Raw genomic sequence first — 20,778 nt, forward strand, 5'->3', positions numbered from 1 at the left:
CATTTGCTTTATTAAATGCTTTCTCTATTTGCTCTCCCTCTCTACTCTATAGCCTTTCTCCGAACCAGTTGAGGGTGATTTAAGAGTTATTGTCCCTGTTATTGTCCCTGTCCCTGTTATCAGATACTCAGTGTGTCTTTCCGAAGAACAAAATCATTCTTATGTAACCACCGTCTCTTTATAAAAACCAGGAAACTGCACATTAGCTCAGCACTGTCATCTGATTCAAAGTCCGTTGTCCGTATTCCAATTTTATCGGTGTAGGACCCAGTAGGTCCCAGTAGGGACCCAGTAGGTCCTTTATTGGCATCGTCCCCACAGTCTGAGAGCCCACCAGGATTGTGTGTGACGTTTACTGTCGTGTCTCTCTGGTCCCCATTGATCTGGAACAGCTCCCCAGTCCTTCCTTAATCTGTGGCCTTGAGGGTTTTATAGAGCATATGCCAACGATTCTGTGGGATGCCCTCTAGTTGGGGTTTCTCTGATGTTTCCTCCCTGCTCGATTCAGGCTTTGCATTTTTGGCAGAAAAGCTGGAGAGATGACGCGGCGTCCTTCTTGGGACATTGCATCATATCAGGAGGCTGACGGCGTCACCCTGTCTCATTCCTGGTGATGGGGCTCGTTTTACAAACGCAGATACTGAGGTTCCGAGAAGTTGGGTGTTTGCTGGTCAGTGAGACACACCTCCCTGGCTCTGAAGCCTGGACTTTTCAGCAGTCGGCTGGCGTGTCGGCTCCTGGCGATGCCGCGTGGGGACCCGCACAAAGCGTTAGACACCCAGCCCCTTGTTGTCCGGCAGCTGCAGAGGTCGCAGCGGCCCATGGCAGGGCGGGTGGCAGGTGGTCTTTCTGGATGGAGTCAGACGTTGGCACAGGAACTGGAAATGGATCCTCACATGTAATGAAGACTCGAGCCATGACTAGCACTTGCGTTTTCTCCTTATTTTTTATCTTGTTCAGTCAAGGTCACGTAGTCTGCCTCTCTCCCATGGCACGTCACCTTCGTTTAGAAAGCGCTTCGCTCCTTTTTTCACCTGAGTGGCAGCTAGCTCCCTGACCGGTGTTTCTGGAAGTCGGGGTAGGTGCTGCTGCCCCACGTCCCCTGGAAACTCTGCTTACGACCTTGTATTGCCACGGTCCATCAGCTTACACCCAAGTGTGCCCACGAGTCCCCCAGGGCGTTGTGGTGAGTGCACATGCCCCACCCGGCTGCAGAGATTTTGATTCTGTCGCCCAAGGGTGCGGCCCCTAATCTCCTTTGTGTTGAGTAGTGGGGGTCCGATGCAAGGGTCCCACATCGCAAGACCTCGGGGGCTGATGGGAAAGAGGAGCTCATGAGCTGCTTCCTCCTCGCTGGGCTGTCTCCCCGGTGCCCGGGGAACAGGCCTGACTTAAGGAACGGAGATTTAATCCATGAGTAAGTGGGACAGGGAGCTCCCCGGGCCGGGACCCGCTCTGCCCAGCCATCCTTCAGCAGTGCTTGCTGAGTTCAAGGGGTATCTGCTTGGAGCAGATGCATTTATCTCCCTTTTAAGCTTTAAGGAGACAGTTCTGTAGGAAAAGCACTAGGAGCTCTTTGCAAGTGGAGTTGGCTGGATCCCAGGCGGCAGCTGCGGGGAGTTGCCAGCTCACTGGCTCTGGCCCTCACCGTCCGTTGCTGGGCTCCCACCTCAGGATCACCTGAGCCTGCAGGTGCCCCGAGCCTGCAGGTGCCCTGAGCCTGGCAGGTGCCCGGCTGCCCTGTTCTTGTTAACCTGCTCTTCCCCGAGCTGTGTGTTTCGCTGTCAGCAGTGTAGAACTCCCGGCGCTTTGATGAGAGGCATCGGCTGAGAGGCAGTGTGGCCTGACAGACACGGGACAGGCTCTGGGGGGACACTGAGAGTGGTGGGGTGGGGGTCTCTCGGAGCCTCAGGATCTTTGGCTGTTAAAAGCTGTTAAGTGGCAGTTTGCCGCTTTTATGATTGTTGCGAATGTTAAAGAAGAACCTGTGAAAGGAATGCAGGACGTGGCCTGGTGCAGAGTGAATACTCCGTACATAAAGGCAGCCATGACTGCTGCTGTCTAGGCAAGTTCTCATCGGATAAGAAAAGGAGATGCTATGGTTCTCTCGTTCAGCTGCTCTTCCATTGTGAAGTTTCCCTCCTTTCTCCTTTGTCTGCCCAACTTTTTTGCTGATTTTAGCGAGAGGGGAAGGGGTGGGGTAAGGAGAGAGAGAGAAAGAAAGAGATTTGTTGTTCCACTTATTGATACATTCATTGGTTGATTCTTGTATGTGCCCTGACTGGGGATCAAACCCACAACCGTGGCACATCGGGCCAATGCTCTAACCACCTGAGCTACCTGGCCAGGGCCCTGCCAAAATTCTTAAGTGTTTAGGAAAGAGAAAATTAAAGGGCATATGGGAGGCATCCCCCAGTAATAAGGAACCTGCTAATGGGACATGCAGTCAGTCTGTGCTACAGAACATTCACTGGCTCCCTAGTACCCCCTCACGATATGTCCTTCCAGCCCTCGGCCGCTCACCAGCACTTCTGGGCAGCAGCTTGGTTCCGGGCATGTGCTCTTTGAGCCTCTGTTTCCTCCTTCTCCTGCCTTCATGCACACTGTTTTCAGGGAGTCCGCTGAGCACAGAAATCCACCATGTCTCCCTGCGCCTCAGAAGCCCCTGCCTGCGTCTTTGCATGCTTCCACAGATAAATCGATGCCTGTGTCTCCCGCCGCCCTGGCTTGCTCTTCCATGGCCAGCGGAGGAGGGCATTCAGCCTGTCACTGGGCCCCCACCTCTGTGGGTGCACCCGTGCTTTAACCGTCCTCTCCCCTAGCCTGATGTTCCTTTGTCCCTTTTCCCCTCCTCTGCCTTCGACAGGAAGCTCTCCTAGTCCTACCTTGGAAAAATCCCCCTCTTGGCCTGGGGACTTTCTTGCTAGAATCCACTTTATTTCCTCTTTCTCCATTCCAAGCTGGTTTAAATATTGCCAGCGTGTGTCACCTGTGTTGCTTCAGCATCTGCCGAGCCGTAGGCGGAAGAGCAGTTTTCCTCTCCCTGTACCTGCCCCGTTCGAAGGCACCGATGCCTTCTGCTTTGCTGCGGCCCGTAGTCACCTCCACACCGTGGCCGGCCTTGCGCTCTCGGATCCACTGGGCAAAGCTGCGCTTCCTACCTTCTCAAAGCTCCCCCTCCCTTCGTTGGGCTTTCAGTGCCAAGATTCTCCCTCCTTGTCTGATCGGTTTGTGTGAGTTCCACTCATGACTCCATGTTTTTCTCCTTCTCTCGAGATCCGACGCAATGTCGGTGCTCAGCGCTCTGGATGGTGCTCACTAGTGACATTCTTTGTCTCAGAGCCCGTGTTCTCCCGTGGCTTCAAGGACAACATCTATCTAAACACCACCAGTGAGGGTCAGCCGCATGGCCCACCGGCTCGTCGCTCTGTTTGAGGGGCGCGTTAGTTCCCTTTATAAACAAACCTTCAGTTGCCTACAGAATGCAGGTAAGGGGCTGGTGAAGTTGCTCCAATATGAACCTGGAGAAAGGTCATCTGGTACAGTGGAACCTCGGCTCTGGAACTTAACACGGTCCAGAATACTGTTTGAGAAGCGATTGGCTTGAACCCCGAATCTCCTTTGTTGTGTAAGAGACCTGTGGCTGATCGAGCAGGTATCAGCTTAAAAGGGCTGCTGGGTCAAGAATAGAGACCCGAGGTTTTGTTAGACACCCGAGACATTCCTTCCAGGAACAACTTGGGTGAGAACCGGATTGTTTGAGGACCGAGACGTTCAAGAACTGAGGTTCGAGGGTAGTTCTGTAGAGGAGAGATCTCTGGATGCATCGTGTGTGGCCGCAGGTGCAGAAACGCCCTCCTCCCCAGACGAGGAAGCCGCTCTCACCTGTACTCGGGATGGATGAGCCTGGGCCACCTCGGCAGGGGAGGGGTCCTGAGCACTCTCCTGACGCCTGATGAGGACCCGGAGTGCACCCGACAGACATGGGGTGGGTTGTCATGCAGCAGGGGCAGGCCCACAGGCGGTGGTGGGACCAGGTGCGTGGTTTCCAGCCCGGGTCCTGCAGATCCTTCTCGGCGGGTTCGGGGTGAGGAGGTGTATGATGGGCTTCCGGGCCTTTCTAGAACACTTCAGCCACAGCGGCTGCGATTAACCCATTTTCATCTGTGGATGCTTTGGGGAAAGATTTTGTTTGAAGAAAACATACCGCTGTTAAGAAAAATCATGAGTGAGCCTCGAGCTTTCCAGGGACCCCGAGATTTGGGTCAGATTAGCAGCCTTCCCCGGTTTTCCCTGTGCCTTGTCCAGGTTCACGGTTCCTGCCGGGGCTGAATGCCGTCCTCACGCGCCCTCTTGTTTTGGAGAAGCTGCCCCTTTATAAATGGGTTTGCCGTGTGTACATGCTTTTAAAAAATCTCTTGAAATGTTGTTCTCATAGTAGGCCTGCTCGAATTCCTCCTGCCTTATCTTCAGCTCTTCCCTCCTCCCAAAGCAGTCCTGGCTCTGCTAAGCCCTGCAGAGTGCGAGCCTTCTTTGTACTCAAACTTCTTTTGATCATGTCATAATACAGCCCTTTCTGCATCCTTCTGATTCCTATACCATTCTCTTTGCCTGTAACTTTGGTTTACAGTTAATCCATCTGCTGCAGTAGATTATAAGCCCCATGTGGTCAGCCTGCATGTCACACACATTTGTGTCCTGAGGTCCATCCTACTGACCTCGATTCTGATTGCAATAGCGAGTGATAAAGATAAGAGTAAAAGTTTGGTATTCCCCATTCTCCAAACAGAAAAGTTACAGTGGCAGCCCCTCCCCATATGGGGCTGGGGGTTTTGTTTTCCCGAAGGAAGCACAGCTGCGTGGGTTTTTCGGCAGGCGTGTGCCAAGCCGCTGCCTGTGGTTTTCCCCGACCGTCCTGCTTCTGCGGCGTGTGCAGGGACAGCTCAAGGTGCATCTGTTTGATCCACCCAAGACCTTTGTGAAGTGTATGAATTGCATAAAGCACATTGGGGTTTTTGTGTTGGACGTTGGAATTTAGCTTGTTTTGTTTTTTAAGATTTTATTTATTTATTTTTAGAGACGGAAGGGAGGGAGAAAGAGAGAGAGAAACATCAATGTGGGGTTGCTGGGGGCCGTGGCCTGCAACCCAGGCATGTGCCCTGATTGGGAATCGAACCTGCGATGCTTTGGTTCGCAGTCGGAGCTCAGTCCACTGAGCTATGCCAGCCAGGGCAGCTTGTTTTGTCCTACTGATAGCAGCAGTAGGAAGGGTACCAGCAGGCACCACCTCATCGGCGGGCCTGGCGCGGGCCGTTGTGTCCAGTCGTGCGGCCCCGCGGCCCCGTGAGGCAGCGTCGGCTTCCTCGTCCCTGGGCGTCAGAGGTGCGTCTGTTTGCCTGAGGTCACGCTGCCCAGAAGACCCCGACTTGAAGCCAGCACACGGGACGCTGAAGCCCAGGCTGTTTCAACCCGACCATAAACCTCTTCGGTGATTCTCTTTATAACTTATTTCTTTCTAGCTTTACTGAGGCATAAATGACAAAAATAAAAGCTATTTAGAGGATGCATCGTGGTGATTTGATAATGTGTCCACCTAGAGACAGGATCGCCCCTTTCAAGTTACTTAACACTTTTCGTCGCCTCCTGTTTATGGTCACTTTCTTTTTTTTTGAAGTTGTACTCAGCAGATTTTGGCCATGCAGCACTGCGTATCACCTGCAGCCCCCGTGTTTTCCATCAGACCCTCGGGCCTTTGTTGTATTGTGGCCAAAAGCGTGTGCCCCTCTACCAGCCTCTGCCTGTTTGCTTCACGCCCCCAGCCCCTCGGCCCCTGGCAGCCGCCCTTCTCCTCTGCATCTAGGAATCCGATTCTGTTTTTAGATTCCACATACAACTGATAGCATGTTGCGTCTGTGTTTCTCTGACTTGCTTCATGCGTTGGGTAGTTCCGCTTGAGTCTCTGCGTTTCTCGCGCTTCTACTTAGCAGTTCCCCCGTGAGCCGCAGCGTGTGTGAGCGGACACCCAGCGTTGCCACGGTGCCTGTGCCGCCCACTGGCCACGGGACTCCCAGGGACACGGTGTGTCACGGAAGCAAAGAGAACGTAGGGAAAATGTGGGGAGTGGTCTGGGTTGTTGCCCACCTGACATGAGACAGAGCCTCGCGGGGCGGGTTCCAGGGTGGCTGCACACGGGGAGAGGCGGTCTGGCGTGGTGCCTGTGGACGTGGACTTCGGGTGGACTGACTTGGACCCCAGATCTGGGCTGCCACTTACGTGCTGGGTGAGTGGGGACAAGCCTCCTGCTTCATGGGAAGAGGTGGCGCTGTCCCTGCATCCTTTCTGGCACTGCGGGGCTTCAGTGAGATAATCACTCAGCGCTCTGCTTAGTGAGGGTAACCATTAGGGGCCAACTGTGATTTATGCAGAGTGGTACACAGAATAGAACAAGCTTCCTAGGTTTCCAGCAAGACTGGAACCAATCATACAGACCTTCGCCCCAGTGCATTGAAGCCAGTGCCTTAGCCCGAAAACCCGTAATTCCCCAAACATTTAAATATTGGGGGTCTGGTAAAGGCAAACGACAGCTGAGCTCCACATGAAGAGTGTTGAGTTCCGGCCTGTAAGGTAACATAAACCACACAGTGTGAATGCACTTCATGCCACAGAACTGTATGTTTAGAAATGGTTATGATTGTAGTTCTGAACGATCCACAGAATCAAGAAAATGGGACTGAAGTTCTGGAAAGTGAGGTTCCAGCGTCACACTGCAGAAATGCAAAGTCACGTGATTTTTCTGGCCTGTCCTCGTCGGGGTGGGTGGATGACATCAGGGTCTGTTGGCCTCAGCACTCTTGACATTTCGGACTGGATGAGTCTCAGTTGCGAGGTCCATCCTGTGCATGGTAGGATTTGAGCAGCATCTTGACCTTTACCCTCTGATGCCAGTGGCATTTGCTTCCCAAGCTGTGACAACCAAAAATGTCTCTAGGCATGGCCAGTGTCCCCTGGCCCGTGGACAGATTTCCCCTGTTGGATTGGATCAGTGGCTCCCAGGCTTGGTTCTGCATCAGAATCAGTGATGCAATGTATTGGACAGAGAGGATTATTTGTAGGTGCACGCTGAGGCCGGGGGACCCCTGTTTTTATCTGGCTCGCTCGCTGGGGGTGCTGATGCACTTGGACCCAGACCTGGGAGTCACATTGTAACGTTCTGTAAACCTGACATTCACAGTGAGCCTCAGTGCGTGCTCCAGCTGTCAGATGGTCTGGATATTCACCAGCCCCCCGCCTTTCCTCACTTTACAGCGAGCACAAACACACCTTTAAGAGCTCCTTTGTGTAGTATAGCCTGCATGGCGTTGCTTTGTCGCTACACACTGTCATTGCAAGGGAGAGTGATGTTGGGACAGGAGGTGTCATCCCTCATCTGATGTTTGCATCTTTTAAGTTGGGTCTTGTAACAGCTATTTCTTAAACTTCCTTTAAAACAAGTGACTGGGCTACTTCCCTTTTTGGGTTCAGCTCTCTTTCCCCCACTTTCTCCTTGTGTGATGGGGTCTGTATCATCTCACGAAATCTTCAAGTTTGCCATGCTTTGGAAGAGAAACAACGGAAATATATTTCTCCCCTCACCGGAGAGCGCCATTTCACTTAGCAGGAATGAATTCTAGCCTTCTGCTCTTCCTTCTGAAAATGAACTGAGGATTTTGGTTTGCTTTCTAGGTAGCTGGGGGTGATATCCTCTCCCCTCTGGTTCCCCTCCCCAGTTCTCTCACGAAGAGTACATTGGGTAACTCATGACAGGGCCCTTCCCCAACTGCGTTTTCTTGAGATATGCTAAGGCATGTCACATTCTAGAACATTCTGTGCATGTCACCCTTTGAACTTCATTTGCCTGGTAGGTCAACTGGCCATTTGTGGCGGGGTATATAAATGCCTAGATTTTTGCCTGCAGAAGGATTCTGGGTCCCCAGAGAAACGCTTGTGCCTCTCTCTAGGAGACGTAGATCTGCACCATGGGCCCAGTACTCAGGAAATGTGGGCAGCCGCAGGGAAATAAAACATGTGCTTTCCTAGGTTCCTTTTTGTAGATTTCACTCAAAGGGCCCTGTAAATTTGCGGGTCAGAGGTACCACAATTGTGCTTGAAACCCCCCGGCTCTCACAGCCCTTCCAATAGCAAGTCCTGTCGAGTCTGCTTCGTAAATGGGTCTTGATTCTGTCCACCTTTCTCCGCCTTCACTGCCTCGCTCTAGCTGACCTCCACCAGCCGGCTTCAGGAGCAGCCCCACTGTCCTCCTCACCAGCCACTGGCATCCTCTCCTCCAATGCACCCTCCCCGTCTAAAGCATCCTTCGGTGGCTCACCTAAAATGTCAGAGGGTGTGCTTGAGTGTGATATTGTTATGTTACAGGATTGCATGCTTGTGATTTTGTAATAAGAGATCTTATATAATAAAACGGGTGTTATTTGTGTTGGACCCTGCATATTATCACAGTTCATGAATCGACATTACGAAGGCCTATTTTTGTCCTTCTATCAACGCCATCCATAGTCAAAAGACAACCGACAGACTTCGGAAGAAGCTGTATCTGATTTCAAAATGCTTACAGATGCATCGTCACTGAGGAACAGGTGTGTGGTGACTGACCTGTTTGCATCCTTCAGCCCCTTCACTCTGAGGTCCTCGTGACTTCCGGCTGCCCCTCCTTTCATGACCTCCTGGCCCACATAAACAACTACCTGTCTTCCTGTTCGCCTTGACCATCTGGATGACCCTTGCACCTCAAACTCACCGTATTCAAACGCCCTGCCTGGTTCCTTCCTGCCCTAAACCCGGGCCGTTTTGCTTCTCTTCCTGTGCCCCTTGTCGTGGTGCCAGATGTGAACATACACCAGTCTGTAGGAGCTGAGACTATATGCCTTCCTAGACTCTTCTCTCTCCCTCAGCTTTTCTATCCAACAAGTTACCTTAGAAAACTTGCCTGCGTCTGGTCCTTCTTTTCATGTCTGCTGCTGCCGTGGCTGGGCCTGTTCTCCCCGGAGGGTCTTGGAGGGAAGGGAGGGCCTAAAAGTGCAGTAGTTTCAAAGGGAGAGCTTCCAAAGAGAGAACATAACATCTACATGCACAGGAGGATGGGGACCCAAAGTAGGTGGCTGTCAGTTAAGAACAAATAGATATGAAAAGCACCAATTAGAAACCGTGGAGATGGAAAGTATACATACAGTCCACACAATGTAAAAGAAAACCAATAAAACCACAACAGAAAAATAAAGATGAACACATAGACAAAGTCAGAGTCACTCTACGGTGGGTTTGGCTAAAGAGAGACTCTAGAACTTGGGGGAAGAAAATGAGGAATTTATCCAGAGCACAGCCCCAAAGATAAAGGATGAAAACACAGGATTGTGGCGTTGTACTTTCAGAAGATGGGAGTTTGAGAAGTGCTTTGTGAGAGGTGAAATCCAGAGAGATTAGGTAGACAGCTGGTCCTGCAGCCCAGGCTAGAGACGGTCATGCCATGGCCAAGGGTGCGGACAGGGAGACAGAAAGAAGTGAGGTGTGTGTCTCTTTAAGACATTCGAGAAGGTGGAATTCACAGGAATTGATGATTCCCCTCCACTAAAGCAGAATGAAACATTAAAGGTGATTCCAGGATTTCTTGTATGAACAACGGGGCAAGTGCTGGTGACAGCCACTGAGAGAGAAGAAAGGAGGGGAGGAACATTTAGGTGGATTCACATTCCTCGTGGAAATCTCTCAGGTGGGTTCAGGGAAGTAGGCAGGCCTCTCTGTGGCTGGGTCTCCTTTAGATTTCCCTTTGGGTTTTGGTCTGCTGGCCAGTTTGTCCATCTAACTGGTCTCCGGGCCTCCGTGCGATCACCTGTTATTAGAAAATGCACGCTTGGCTATGTCGTGCTCCTGCCTAAAAACCTGGGATGGGTCCAGATCGCCAGGAGTCGCCTATAGGACGGAGACATTAGGGGGGATATTTTTATTGTATTTTTTCCATTTCTATTTATTGCCTACCCTCCACCCTGTACCCTCTTCCTCCTCCACCCACTCCCCAGGCCCCTGCAATCACCACACAGTTGCCTGTGTCCGTGAGTTCTTTCTCTTTATTTTTTTGCCCATAGGATGCAGACGTTTTTGCCTCTAGCTTGCCCTTTTAGCCACATCTCTCATTCATCCATGTGACGTTCGTTGTCAGTTCCTCCGTGTGCCACGGGAACATCCATGTAGCCACGCAATTGCGTTTATGTACCTCCAACCAGAAGTGCCCGAAGCGATCCAAATGGCACCAATTTTTAATTGTTTCTCTGCCCACAGGCAGAACAAAGAAGGAGGTTTAAGGAGCCACCTTGGAGATGGGCTCAGCGGGACGGACACACACACACACCGTAATGAGAAGGGTGGGGCTGACAGAGTGTCGGTTGCAAGCGTATTTTCCGACCAACTAGAAGAAGATGGATAAAAGTTCAAAACTGGGAAAGGGGGTTTGGGGTACAATGTAAGTTTGAAGCTAGAATGACCTGGGGCAGAAGGGAAGTGCAGAGACGTGAGGGCTGGAGGCGTTGATCTGAGTATCAAAAGTGAGGAGGAGGAGAGAGTTCTCCCATGAGGTAACGAAAGTTGTCGTGCTGACGTAGCCTTTCCTCATAATTCACGTGGATCAGGCATGAGGCAGGATCATCTGTTCTCGTGGTAGTGCTAAAACACTGGGCTTTGAGTAATGTTTATCGAGAACTCACTACATGGCAGCAACCAAGATACCCAGAATTCCAGCACCTGTCCCCTCAGGTGTTGGCTCTGGGCCTGTGGACTTGTTGTTTGTGGTTACCAGGAGTACGGAGCAGAGGTGGGGTTCAAGAGCAAGGATTTTGAGATTATACAGCCCTGGGTTAATATTCTGCCTTTGTTATGTGTGCGGAGGCTTTGAGAAAGTTACTTGACATCTTGAGATCCTCATACAATTTTCTCATTTGTAAAGTACACTTAGTAATGGATATATGATAGCCCCTCAATAACTAACATCTATTACTATTACCATTATTGTTATTATTAGGATTGGCCAAGTGATAAGAGATGATGAAAGTGTGGGTTAATGGTATGTCAGAGGTAGGGGAGTTTTGAGAAAGCGCATGCTCCAGGCCCTTCCTGAAGAGCCTTGTCTATCCTTCTTCAAGGCTGTGGTTCAGTCTCAGGTGCCATGGCCACACCCATGGGGATAGACATTTGAGACTTGGAAGCCGATGTTCCTCCACTCCTTGCTGGCAGACATCTCAACACATCCTTTACCATTCAAGAAAGAAGGACGAATCGGCATTAATACGTGCATCACAAACAAGTAACCCAACTACATGGCCGAGAGACATGAGAAGCATTGGGACAAAAACTCAATTCAGTTGTACACTCACTTCCTAATACTCCCCTTCCACCCGTTCCCCTCGGCATTCTTTTGATGGCTGCCTGACTTCCACCCTCGGCTTCTTTTCTGTTGCTACACCACTGTGATTGTGTGTTTAAGTTAACCCGCCCTCATTTGCTTATCAGGCTTTCTAGTATCTGCTCATCTGGTCTGATAGCACCCTACCTGTCAGGGGCCACAGTCATTTGTTTGTGCTACGGAGCTGGTCTGACACTTAATTTTTAAGCCACGTGCACGAATATGGTTAACCTCCCACATACGAGTTAAACACAAATAAGTGGACTGTTTTGTGTGAGTGAAGGGAAGCAGGCCATGAGATCCGAATTAATTCAGTGTGAATTAGTCATTTCCACATAGGAAAGAGCACTTGATTAGAAGGGTGGGGCGGAGTGAAATGGCATGTCGGCCAGCGTGGAGTCGCCTGGGAGCACTTCCTGGGAAAAACTGGTATTCCGGAAGGTTGAGAGGGAATACGGGAATGAGGAGACTGGTTGCTGGAGATGCTCAAGATATTGCAATTCGAGGATAAAATTTTGTTCCTTATATCCCTGACAACCCTGGTATTGGAACAATGTTAAATAGTTAAGGACTGGAAAGAAGACTCTCAAGCGATAATTGATATCAGGAGTGCTTTATTCTCACATTGTTCGTGTCTATTATTTTTGTCATTTTCTCCAAAATTGCCGTTTCCCTCCTACTGAAGGGAAATACCATTTTTTACTGAGTAGAAGCATGTCTAATACCTAAAAGAGGAAGGCGGGTCTATTTGTCTTTATTCTACTGACACAGCCGTTTTCAACTTTTTCATCTCAGGGCACACATAAATTAATTACTAAAACTCTGCGGCAAACCAATAAATACATTTTTTGCTGACCTGACAAAAAATAGGTATAACTTTGATTCACTCACACCTGGTGGCTGCTGCAGTGCTGGCGGTCGGCATGTTTTTACTTGACAAGCGAAGGGAGAAGAGCTCAGTGCCCCTCACTGCAGAGGTGCTACCTGTGCTAAACATGTGTGCGGCGCACCCGCTGAACATCGCTGCCCGGGTCCACGGGACTGCTGATTGCTTGTGTCTTGGCCCATTTACACAGTCCGGTGATTTTCGTGACACAAAGATTGCACTTTGTCTGGCCAACGTCCTGTATTAATTAGCTTCATGAAGCTCGAAACAAGTCCGTTTCAGTAAACCGTGTTGAAATGGATCATTGTTCGTCAAGAGAAGAGTGGCAGAGCCTGTCATCTTTCAGTCCCCTAAATGAGCATGGTCCGCGGCGCGACGGCTTCGGAGCGGCAGCCGGGAGCCCCTTCGTCATCTCGGCCGATCGCCCGAGTCTCATGTCAGTGGTTCACGGCTGGAGCTGTTGTCGAAATGCTTGCTTTCCAAGAACCAGCTCAGCTTGCCCCAGGAAAGCGTGGTCTTCTCATTCGCTCCCCAGTCGTCACCGAGGCCTCTGTTGGGAAAGCAGAGCACGCATACACAGCTCTCAGAGCACATCCGACTCCCCCGGATAAAGGTCGAAGGTGCGGAAGCGTGGGAAGTAGTTGCAGGGCACGATGAAGGGAGAGCAAAGCTGTCATAAAATGCCTGGTGACAGCCCATCGACACAATGTCAGGAGGCACCTCCTGGAACCGCCGGGGTTATCGCACAGTACAGCTGCCCCGAGTCACAGCCCAGGCTAAACCGTAAGTCAGCGTATATACCCCGTCCCGGAGGTGTCCTGACGTGGCTTTTTCCCTTTTTCCCTTCTGGGCCAACATCACTCACAACCGCTGTGCAGAATACGTTTAATGCATTTCCACGTCTAAAAGCAAAGTCAAGTCCTAGCGCTGTGCCGCACCCCCTCCGAGTGTCAGAATAATGCATCTGCCGCATTCTTTGAAAGCCCCGGAGGGAACCTTGTTCATAGAGGAGGGCCGAACACGTTCTGTCTCTGTGGAACAGCGCTCCTCGGGCAAAGGGCTGTGACGTGTGCTCGGTGGGGGGCAGGTGCGGGCTGGTGAGCGGGCATCGCATCCGCCTTCCGCCTGCTGTGTTCTGTCCTCGGCCCCTCCCTGGGCTGCAGGGGCAGCGGGAAGGGACGGGGAGAGAGGAAAAGAAGAGCGAAGCCTGAAAAAGGAGCTGCGTTCTTAATCAAACACTATTCTTGAATTGCCTGCCTTGTGGGGGCCTCGCAGCCATTCACCTAGGAGGTGGCGGGGTGGTCTCCGCCTCCCAAGCGAGACTAGTTGGCACAAGAAAGGAAAAGGAGTTGAAGACTAAAGACCAGGACGAGACAAGTGCCGAAGGCAGCCGTGGGGGCTGGAGTCACTCAAACAAGAAGGAGGAATTGGATGCTTCTTCATTTAACTTTTTCAACCAGCTTTTGAAAAGTGTGCCCGCACACATCCAAACGGTATTATTCCCTGTTCCTAGGCAACCTCTGCCCAAGGCCTTGCTGCAGACCAGGTTCTCGTTTGAGGGCCCGGCCCGTGTCGTCAGTCCTCACCGCACTGCGGCATGCAAGGCTCAGCCCTTCGTCTCGGCAGAGACCGGTGCGGCCTCGTCAGGAGGACTCATTGTCCGAGGGTGCAAATTTGGGCCCTGCGGACCTCCAGGTTCGGCCCCAGGGCATCTGTTTCCAAAGTCATTCAAGAGCTCAGAGTTGAGGAAAGATAGGGAAAAGCCAGCAGTTGATAGAAACTCAGCATTCTTGCTGCTTTTCTGGCGTCCGTTTCTTTAATGTCACCTCGTGAGCACCCCCCCCCCCGCCCCCCGCTGCCCGTCATTAAAAACACTGGAAACGAACAAGCTGTCCGTGAAGCCAGGCTTTCTTTGCAGGGTGATGCCCACTTTAGCGCCTCCACGGGCCTGAGAAGTGATGTCGCAGCAAGGACTGCAGCCTCCGCCCCGTAGTTCCTAACAGGCCTGTGGTCACCTCGGATGGGGGTGGCCAGCCTCATGGGCCTGCGTCCAGGCGGAAGTCGGGCAGCGTGGACTTGAGAGCTCCGAGGTGAGCGTGTGGGCTGGGTGAAGTCCCCAAGCCAGGTGCCTCGGCCGACGGACAGGAGCAGGTGTTTGCGTAGGAACTGAGTTCATCCGAGGTGTGACAGGGCAGGGGGTGGGCACTGAGGGGGATGACAGCTGGGCAGTCCCCCGACAGGGAGCTGCAAAGCCAGCAGGATGACTCTGTCACTTCCTAGGTAAAGAACCAGGGGCTCCCAAGGGTATTTCTTCTTGGTGTCCTGGTCTCTCATGCCTTAAAGGAACCACGTGCTTTGGGCAGGAGAATGATCAAGTTTATTTATTTATTTATTTTTAGAGAGGGAAGTGGGGCGGGGGGAGAGAGAGAAACATCAATGTGTGATTGTCAGGGTCATGGCCTGCAACCCAGGCATGTACCCTGACTGGGAATCGAACCTGCAACACTTTGGTTCGCAGCCCGCACTCAATCCACTGAGCTACGCCAGCCAGGGCTTGATTTTTTTATTGAGCAGATAAAAGGGAGGCAAGAGGAGGAGCTGTTTTTTAAGGAAGAGAGTGGGGTGTCGAGCTTGAAGGGGAGGCAGGGCACCCGCAAGGATTCCCGCAGGGGATTGTTGGAAATGCAGGACCAGACCTGAGGAGAGGGGGCAGCGTGGGAGGGCCAGACTCAGGCACGCACGAGGCCAACAAGGCACTAAGGCCAGGGGTGGGGGCACAGGCAGGAAGGCCAAGGGCGGGCGCCCACTCCCGGGAAGAGAGAGAAGAGGGCGCGTTGTCGTAGGTGTGGATGAAGCATGCACTGCGGGAGGAGCTGGCCGTTCTCAGGGGTCTGGCTGATTTTGTGAAGAGTGGATGCCCCGAGTGTTTTGCACAGGAAGTGGATTGCTTTCTAGGCTTGCTGCTTTTCGTGAGCGAAGTCAAGGGATTCTTTTGGAGAAGGAAGAGTTAAAATAAAAAGGGAGGCAAGAATCCCTCGAAACAACAACAAAACAGCTGCGCCTTGGACGCAACTGTGGCACATGGTGGTGCATCGCCAACAATGCGTATGGAAATGCATACTCTGCTCGACAAATAGAAGTGTTGCTGCCAAACACCGAGGTTTTCCCAGAGTCGTATAAAGTGAAGAAATGCTTCTGCGGGCTGCGAGATGACCTCCCTGCTTGGTGCCGGAGGGCACGGGGATGAAAGTGTGTCCTGGGTCCCCTGTGCACGCCGTCCCCGACCTCCTGCACGTGGGAATCTGGTAACTGCCTGCCTGCCTGCCCACCGACCCTCCGGGCTCTCTCTAAACACATTCCTGCTTTGCCCATCTCGGCTCACTGTGAGTTCGAGAAGGTAGTCTTGACCTTCAAAGCAAAAAGCTTAAGGAATTTAGTTGTAATTTTTATAAGCTAAGAAAACATAGTTGGGCCTTTAAAATACTTCAGCTTCAATATTTTAAATCCAGCTATAGTCCAATAGATTATAGGATTTTATTTTTAGTGCCTTTATAGCTTATGGAGTCACGGGGCAAAACCAAAACAAAACAAAACAGTTTTCATCCTTTTAGACCAACTTTTCTTTTCTCCTGGGCTGTTTTTCTCCCAATGAAGTGAAGGCGCGTTAATTCAGCGGCTCTGGGAGAAGCTGTCAAGGTGATGCCCTGTCACTCTGCTCCTGCGTCTTTGAGACCCGGACAGAGGGACAAAAGCCGAGCACATGGGGACTAAACCCCAGCAGAGCCTGCGTTTGGCTTGGAATTGAAGGCGGTCACGGAGCTGCTGTCACACCGAGAGCTGTGCACGGGCAGCGACCCCAGAAGAGTGTTTTCTGTTTGTGGTGTGCTGTTCAGTCCCTGTATAGGGAAGTCGTGCAGGTCACCTGTGTGGCCTTGCTAAGGGGCAGTGACGGTCACTAACTGCTATCTGTTTTATTGCCTGTTGAGTTACAGTCTCCATCAGCTGTGTGGCTCAGTGCTCTTCCAGGCTGTGAACCATGTGACACCCTTGTGAGGGGTCAGTGCAGTCGGGACTGACCGCCTCGCACGTCCGCCAGGTTGGAGCCAGCAGCTGCGTCCGGCCACCCAGCAAGGGCCGACACGGTAGCAAGTGGGCTGACGAGTGCGGGTTAGACTTCCAAAGAGTTCGCTTTTTGTTTTTCCAAAGGAAAGTTAGTGTGTGGGTTTCCCATGGAAGAGAAGTGTATTGAGTGTCTCTTGGATCCTACTAGCGCCCTGTGCATTGCAGAAACTAGTACTGAGTGAAGGAGAAGGTGACAATGATGCGTTAAGATGCCATGGTCACAGGGACAAGAAGGTCCAGAAGTCCTTAGGTGTCCTTTGCACCGAGAGGGCGTGGTCTCTCTTCCAGGAGACCGGGGACGTGTTCTTAGAGGAGGTGGCTTTGGCATGGGTATGAATGGTAGGTAGAGTTCATTGTTAGAGATGGAACAGAAAGAAGAGAGGGACATTTCAACAAATAAAGTGAAAGTGTGGAGGATGTATGTATATATTTGGTGAATCACCAACTAATTTAGAAGCGTGGGAACATGTATAGCATCAGCAGAAAGTTTAATTGCTTGAGACCAGACTGGGGAAGGCTTGGATGACGAGCTAAGGGATGCGTACGGTGTAGGTGGCAGTCGCTGGGGACCTATGGGGGATATCGGAAAGAGTGACACGAGCCAAGTTTGAGGGGAAATTCTAATTTTGTCTGATTATAATAGTTAAGGCGAAGATTGGAAAGATAGAACCTTGGAGGCGTGAAGACTCATTTGCAAGGGTCTGGTGGTGGCATCTGAGAATTCTTAGTGGGAGTGAGTTCTGGGAAGGATGCAGGAGCGGGAGGGAGCGGAGGAAGTCAGGATGGGGCTCAGTGTCTTGTACACACGATTGTCGCAGAAGAAAGAGAAGTCAGGTTCTCTAGAAACGCACGAGGAACAACTCCCAAAGGTCGGAAGTAATGGAAAGTAGGAGTCAGAGTTTGGGGTGCCAATGGATGTTCCTGGCGGGTAGTTGGCAATGATGGGTGGGCACTCAGGAAAGTCACTGGGGCTGGGAGGCAGAATTAAGGGTGCCAGGATTGGGTGACAATTCATCAGATAGCTGGAGTTGGAATGAGGAGTGTCAGGATTTTAGAAGAATAGTTAGGAAGTGGGACGTAATAACAGGAACATCACAGAGGAAAATGCTGCACAACCTTGTCATAAAGTAGACCTGGAGGTGGCAGAAATAAAGGTGATGATGGTCCTGGGCGGCAGTGGAGTCACAGCAAAAGGGAGGAGTCATGGCGGCTGTGGGGGAACGTTGGGGCACGCCGATTTGGGGGTAGACTGGTGGGCAGGGAGTGGTGAGGGTGATGAGTTTGGTTTGTATGTTTAAACAAGATGCCTGAAGAAGAGTTAAATGCTATATTTACTAAGCTGTCAAAATATTTGCAAGAGAGCGTTTGGGATCAGAATAGACTCAGGGCAGTTAAAGAGAATGAGGAACTGACCGAGTCGGTAAAAGCAGAAGATGCAAGAGCAGAACAGGGAGCTCGGAAGCTAGAAGTACAAGAGAAGCCGTGAAGGATCTCTTGGATTTTGTTGAAGGACTGTTGGTTATCACTATAGGAAGATGAAGGACATGTAGCAGGAGCTCTGGAAAGAGTGTCAGAAAGGAAGTAGTAGTGATAGTGTCAAGTGAGATGGGTGAAGGAGGATGAGACCCGGGAAAGCCGTCGCATTAGCCTCGGGTGCTGGGGGCTAGCGTTTCGTCGGAACAGGCAGAAGGTTGGAGGGGCAGTGGTAGGACCTGGGCCGCGGGAGCAGCCTCGTCCTTTCGTGTCATCCTTTCAGCAGCCGAGGCTGCACTGCACGGGCACGATGTTGGATTAACTGCGATTCCTCTTCCTCCGTGGTTTGAGTTTTTCTTGAACCTTTCTCTGTGGCGTCGTCAAGCTTTGGGCCTCACGGTCTTGACTCCTTTCAGAGACCCATCTTCAGAGTGTCCTGGATGTAGTGGTTCTACAAGTCCACAGACTTCTGTCTTTTCAAACCTGATTCCGAATCTATGAATCAGACTTGAATTCAAGAAGTTCCCCTAAGAGACCTGAACTAGGAGGTCCGATTCTGGGAGGTGTTATTTTGGGAGCCTTTTCCTACCTCAATAGCAATACTTTCTTGACCCGATCTATTGTTTTGATGTCCTTTAAGGCTGAGGTCCAGCCCTGATAGTTATGTTTCAGTTTCAAGGGTGCAAGAAGTAAGATTGGGGGCCTCAGAGACCGATAGGTCCTCACAATATACTGATAACCTAGAGAGGTCCCTGGCAGCTGAACGGGCAAAATCCTTGTCTTGTGAGGAAGGTTTTGTTCCTAAAGTTTTCTCATTTGGTTTGCCCCTTCACCCACAGCTTAAAGCCTTAAACAACAGACAAGTGTTTGCAGAGGCCTCGGACTTCTGTGACATGTAACTGCGTGGTACAACCCAGTCCCCATTTCTAATCTCTTTCTGACGGAGACCAACTCAGGGTGGCAAGAAAACCCCACCATCTTTCCACTCCCCAATTCTCGGGTCCGCTTCCCATCCCGTGTTCATAGCTGTCGGCAGACATTGCTTTGCACACTCAGCCGTAGAGGCTAGACCTCCAGCGGGAGGAAGTCGTTGCGGAGCTTTGAGAGGGACGGGAGGGCCTTAGCAAGGGCTGCAGTTCTGAATTCCCCAGGAGCGCAGCTGTGACAGCTTTGTGTCCGTCTGAGGACAGAGCGGCAAGAGGAAAGTGAGGCTCTTCTCGTGACGTGGGAGGCAAGGAAGCCAGAGCCTCAACCCTTCCTTGTGTCTTTTGCCCTTTGTATGAATTCTCATTGAGTTGAATTGAATTGTTATAGCAGCCTCAGAGTGCGTAGGTCCTGTGCCCATTTTACAGACAAACTAGTTGAGGTTCAGCAAATGCAGAACATGGTAGGTCCCTCTGCAAACAAGTTGACAAGCCAGGATTGGACCCGGTCCTGCCTGGAACTCAGACGGCCCTTCCCCATACTGCTTCGCATACTTAAACGCAGACAGTCTATCCTGGTGCAGCTGAAAATCCTGGACCGCCTGCATATTTCTTTGATTTGTCTTCCCCACTTTTCTTCTTGGGTCATTCTTTTGGTTGGCGCATTGCTGTCCACCCCAGGAGACAGAGAGGGTCTGTTTGGCTCTAAAGCAAGAGGGTCAGTGCCGACGTCGCCGGGCGAGCTGTGGGCGTCTGTCCACCACATTCCTGCCGTCCGGAGGCGGGCGGAGCACAGCTGTGGCTGTGAGGCAGGAGCGCAGCTGTAGCCGGCCGCCGGCTGACAGCGGGGCACATGCCGTCCTGGGCACATGCTGTCCTGGTCCCAGTACGTGAGCGTGCCCCGCTCCAGCTGCTGCGTGACTGGCATTTGTCGAGGCTGAGGCTATGGAAAGAATTCTTTGCACTCTGGAGGGAAAGTTTCAGAGCACCTCGTAGGGCATTTGCCCCGAGCTCTCACGCAGCTATCCCGAGCCCACGCTTGCCTGCACGCGGCCCGGCTGCCGCCTGCCCGCCCCGCGCGCCCCCAAGGAATCCCACTTGTCGCTGGGCCCCGGCCGCTTTCATGGCCGCGGGCATCTGTGATCGAAGCCGTGACTCCATCCCGATTTCAGTGCGGCTGACTTACAAATGGTGTATATTTTGTTCAACTAATAATATTAAGCGTAGAAAAAAGTGCTGCCGGGGTAATAAATCATCAATGTATTCGGTGGCGACGGCTGGTAGAAGATCGCCTCGAGAAAAACAACAGACGCATTGAGAACAGCTAAGAATAGCACATGGAAAGTCTCCTTGCTTAGACATCTTTTCTACCGGCCTTCTTCTCCTTTTTTTAAAAAAATTTGAAATGATGAAACGAAACTAACCGTGTTTCCTTTTTTTTGCCATTTTTGCAGAAAAAACCGCTGTCTGCAATAATAAAGGAAGTCTGTGACGGGTGAGTGCTGTCGCCCGGGATGCCTCGGAGGTGTTCACGGTTCCCAACTTGAGAGCCAACCGAAGTGTCCCCGTGCAGCTGTCGGGGCCCATTCCCAAGTCACCCCCCGGCCTGCCTCGAGACACCGGGACTTGCTGTTTCAGATGTGCATGCCCCTTTCCACACACACACACACACACACACACACACACACAATATTGGTGCCCTCAAAGAGGAGCAAGTGTGAACTGGCAGGTGTGTGCACCCCGGGATGGGCTTTATGTATTTTGAGGAAAAGGGGTGTTCATTCGCCCTTCTCAGCAGGGAACTGGCTAAAGTTCCCGAGGTCAAATGCTCACTGCGTTTGGCATGAACTGGGAGGACCACTCTGGTCCCCATCGAAGATGAAATAATTTAAAGGACAAGTCAGCGAGTCCCTCTCCTGCCCCACGAA

At 51.6% G+C, this 20,778-nt stretch overlaps 1 protein-coding gene across 6 annotated transcripts in view; it reads left to right on the forward strand.

Moving 5' to 3' along the window:
- The window catches only part of ELMO1 (engulfment and cell motility 1), a 472,430-nt gene that overhangs the window by 94,351 nt on the left and 357,301 nt on the right, over positions 1–20,778 (forward strand). For all 6 annotated transcript variants that reach the window (XM_045828139.1, XM_045828136.1, XM_045828134.1 and 3 more), the window contains one exon: positions 20,305–20,345. In XM_045828139.1, the coding sequence (XP_045684095.1) occupies positions 20,305–20,345 (41 nt within the window). The remainder of the gene's footprint in view (positions 1–20,304; positions 20,346–20,778) is intronic.

This window comes from Phyllostomus hastatus, unplaced genomic scaffold (assembly GCF_019186645.2).
Source record: "Phyllostomus hastatus isolate PE091 unplaced genomic scaffold, TTU_PhHast_1.1 phas_scaffold_78, whole genome shotgun sequence".
Classification (NCBI taxonomy): Eukaryota; Metazoa; Chordata; class Mammalia; order Chiroptera; family Phyllostomidae; genus Phyllostomus; species Phyllostomus hastatus.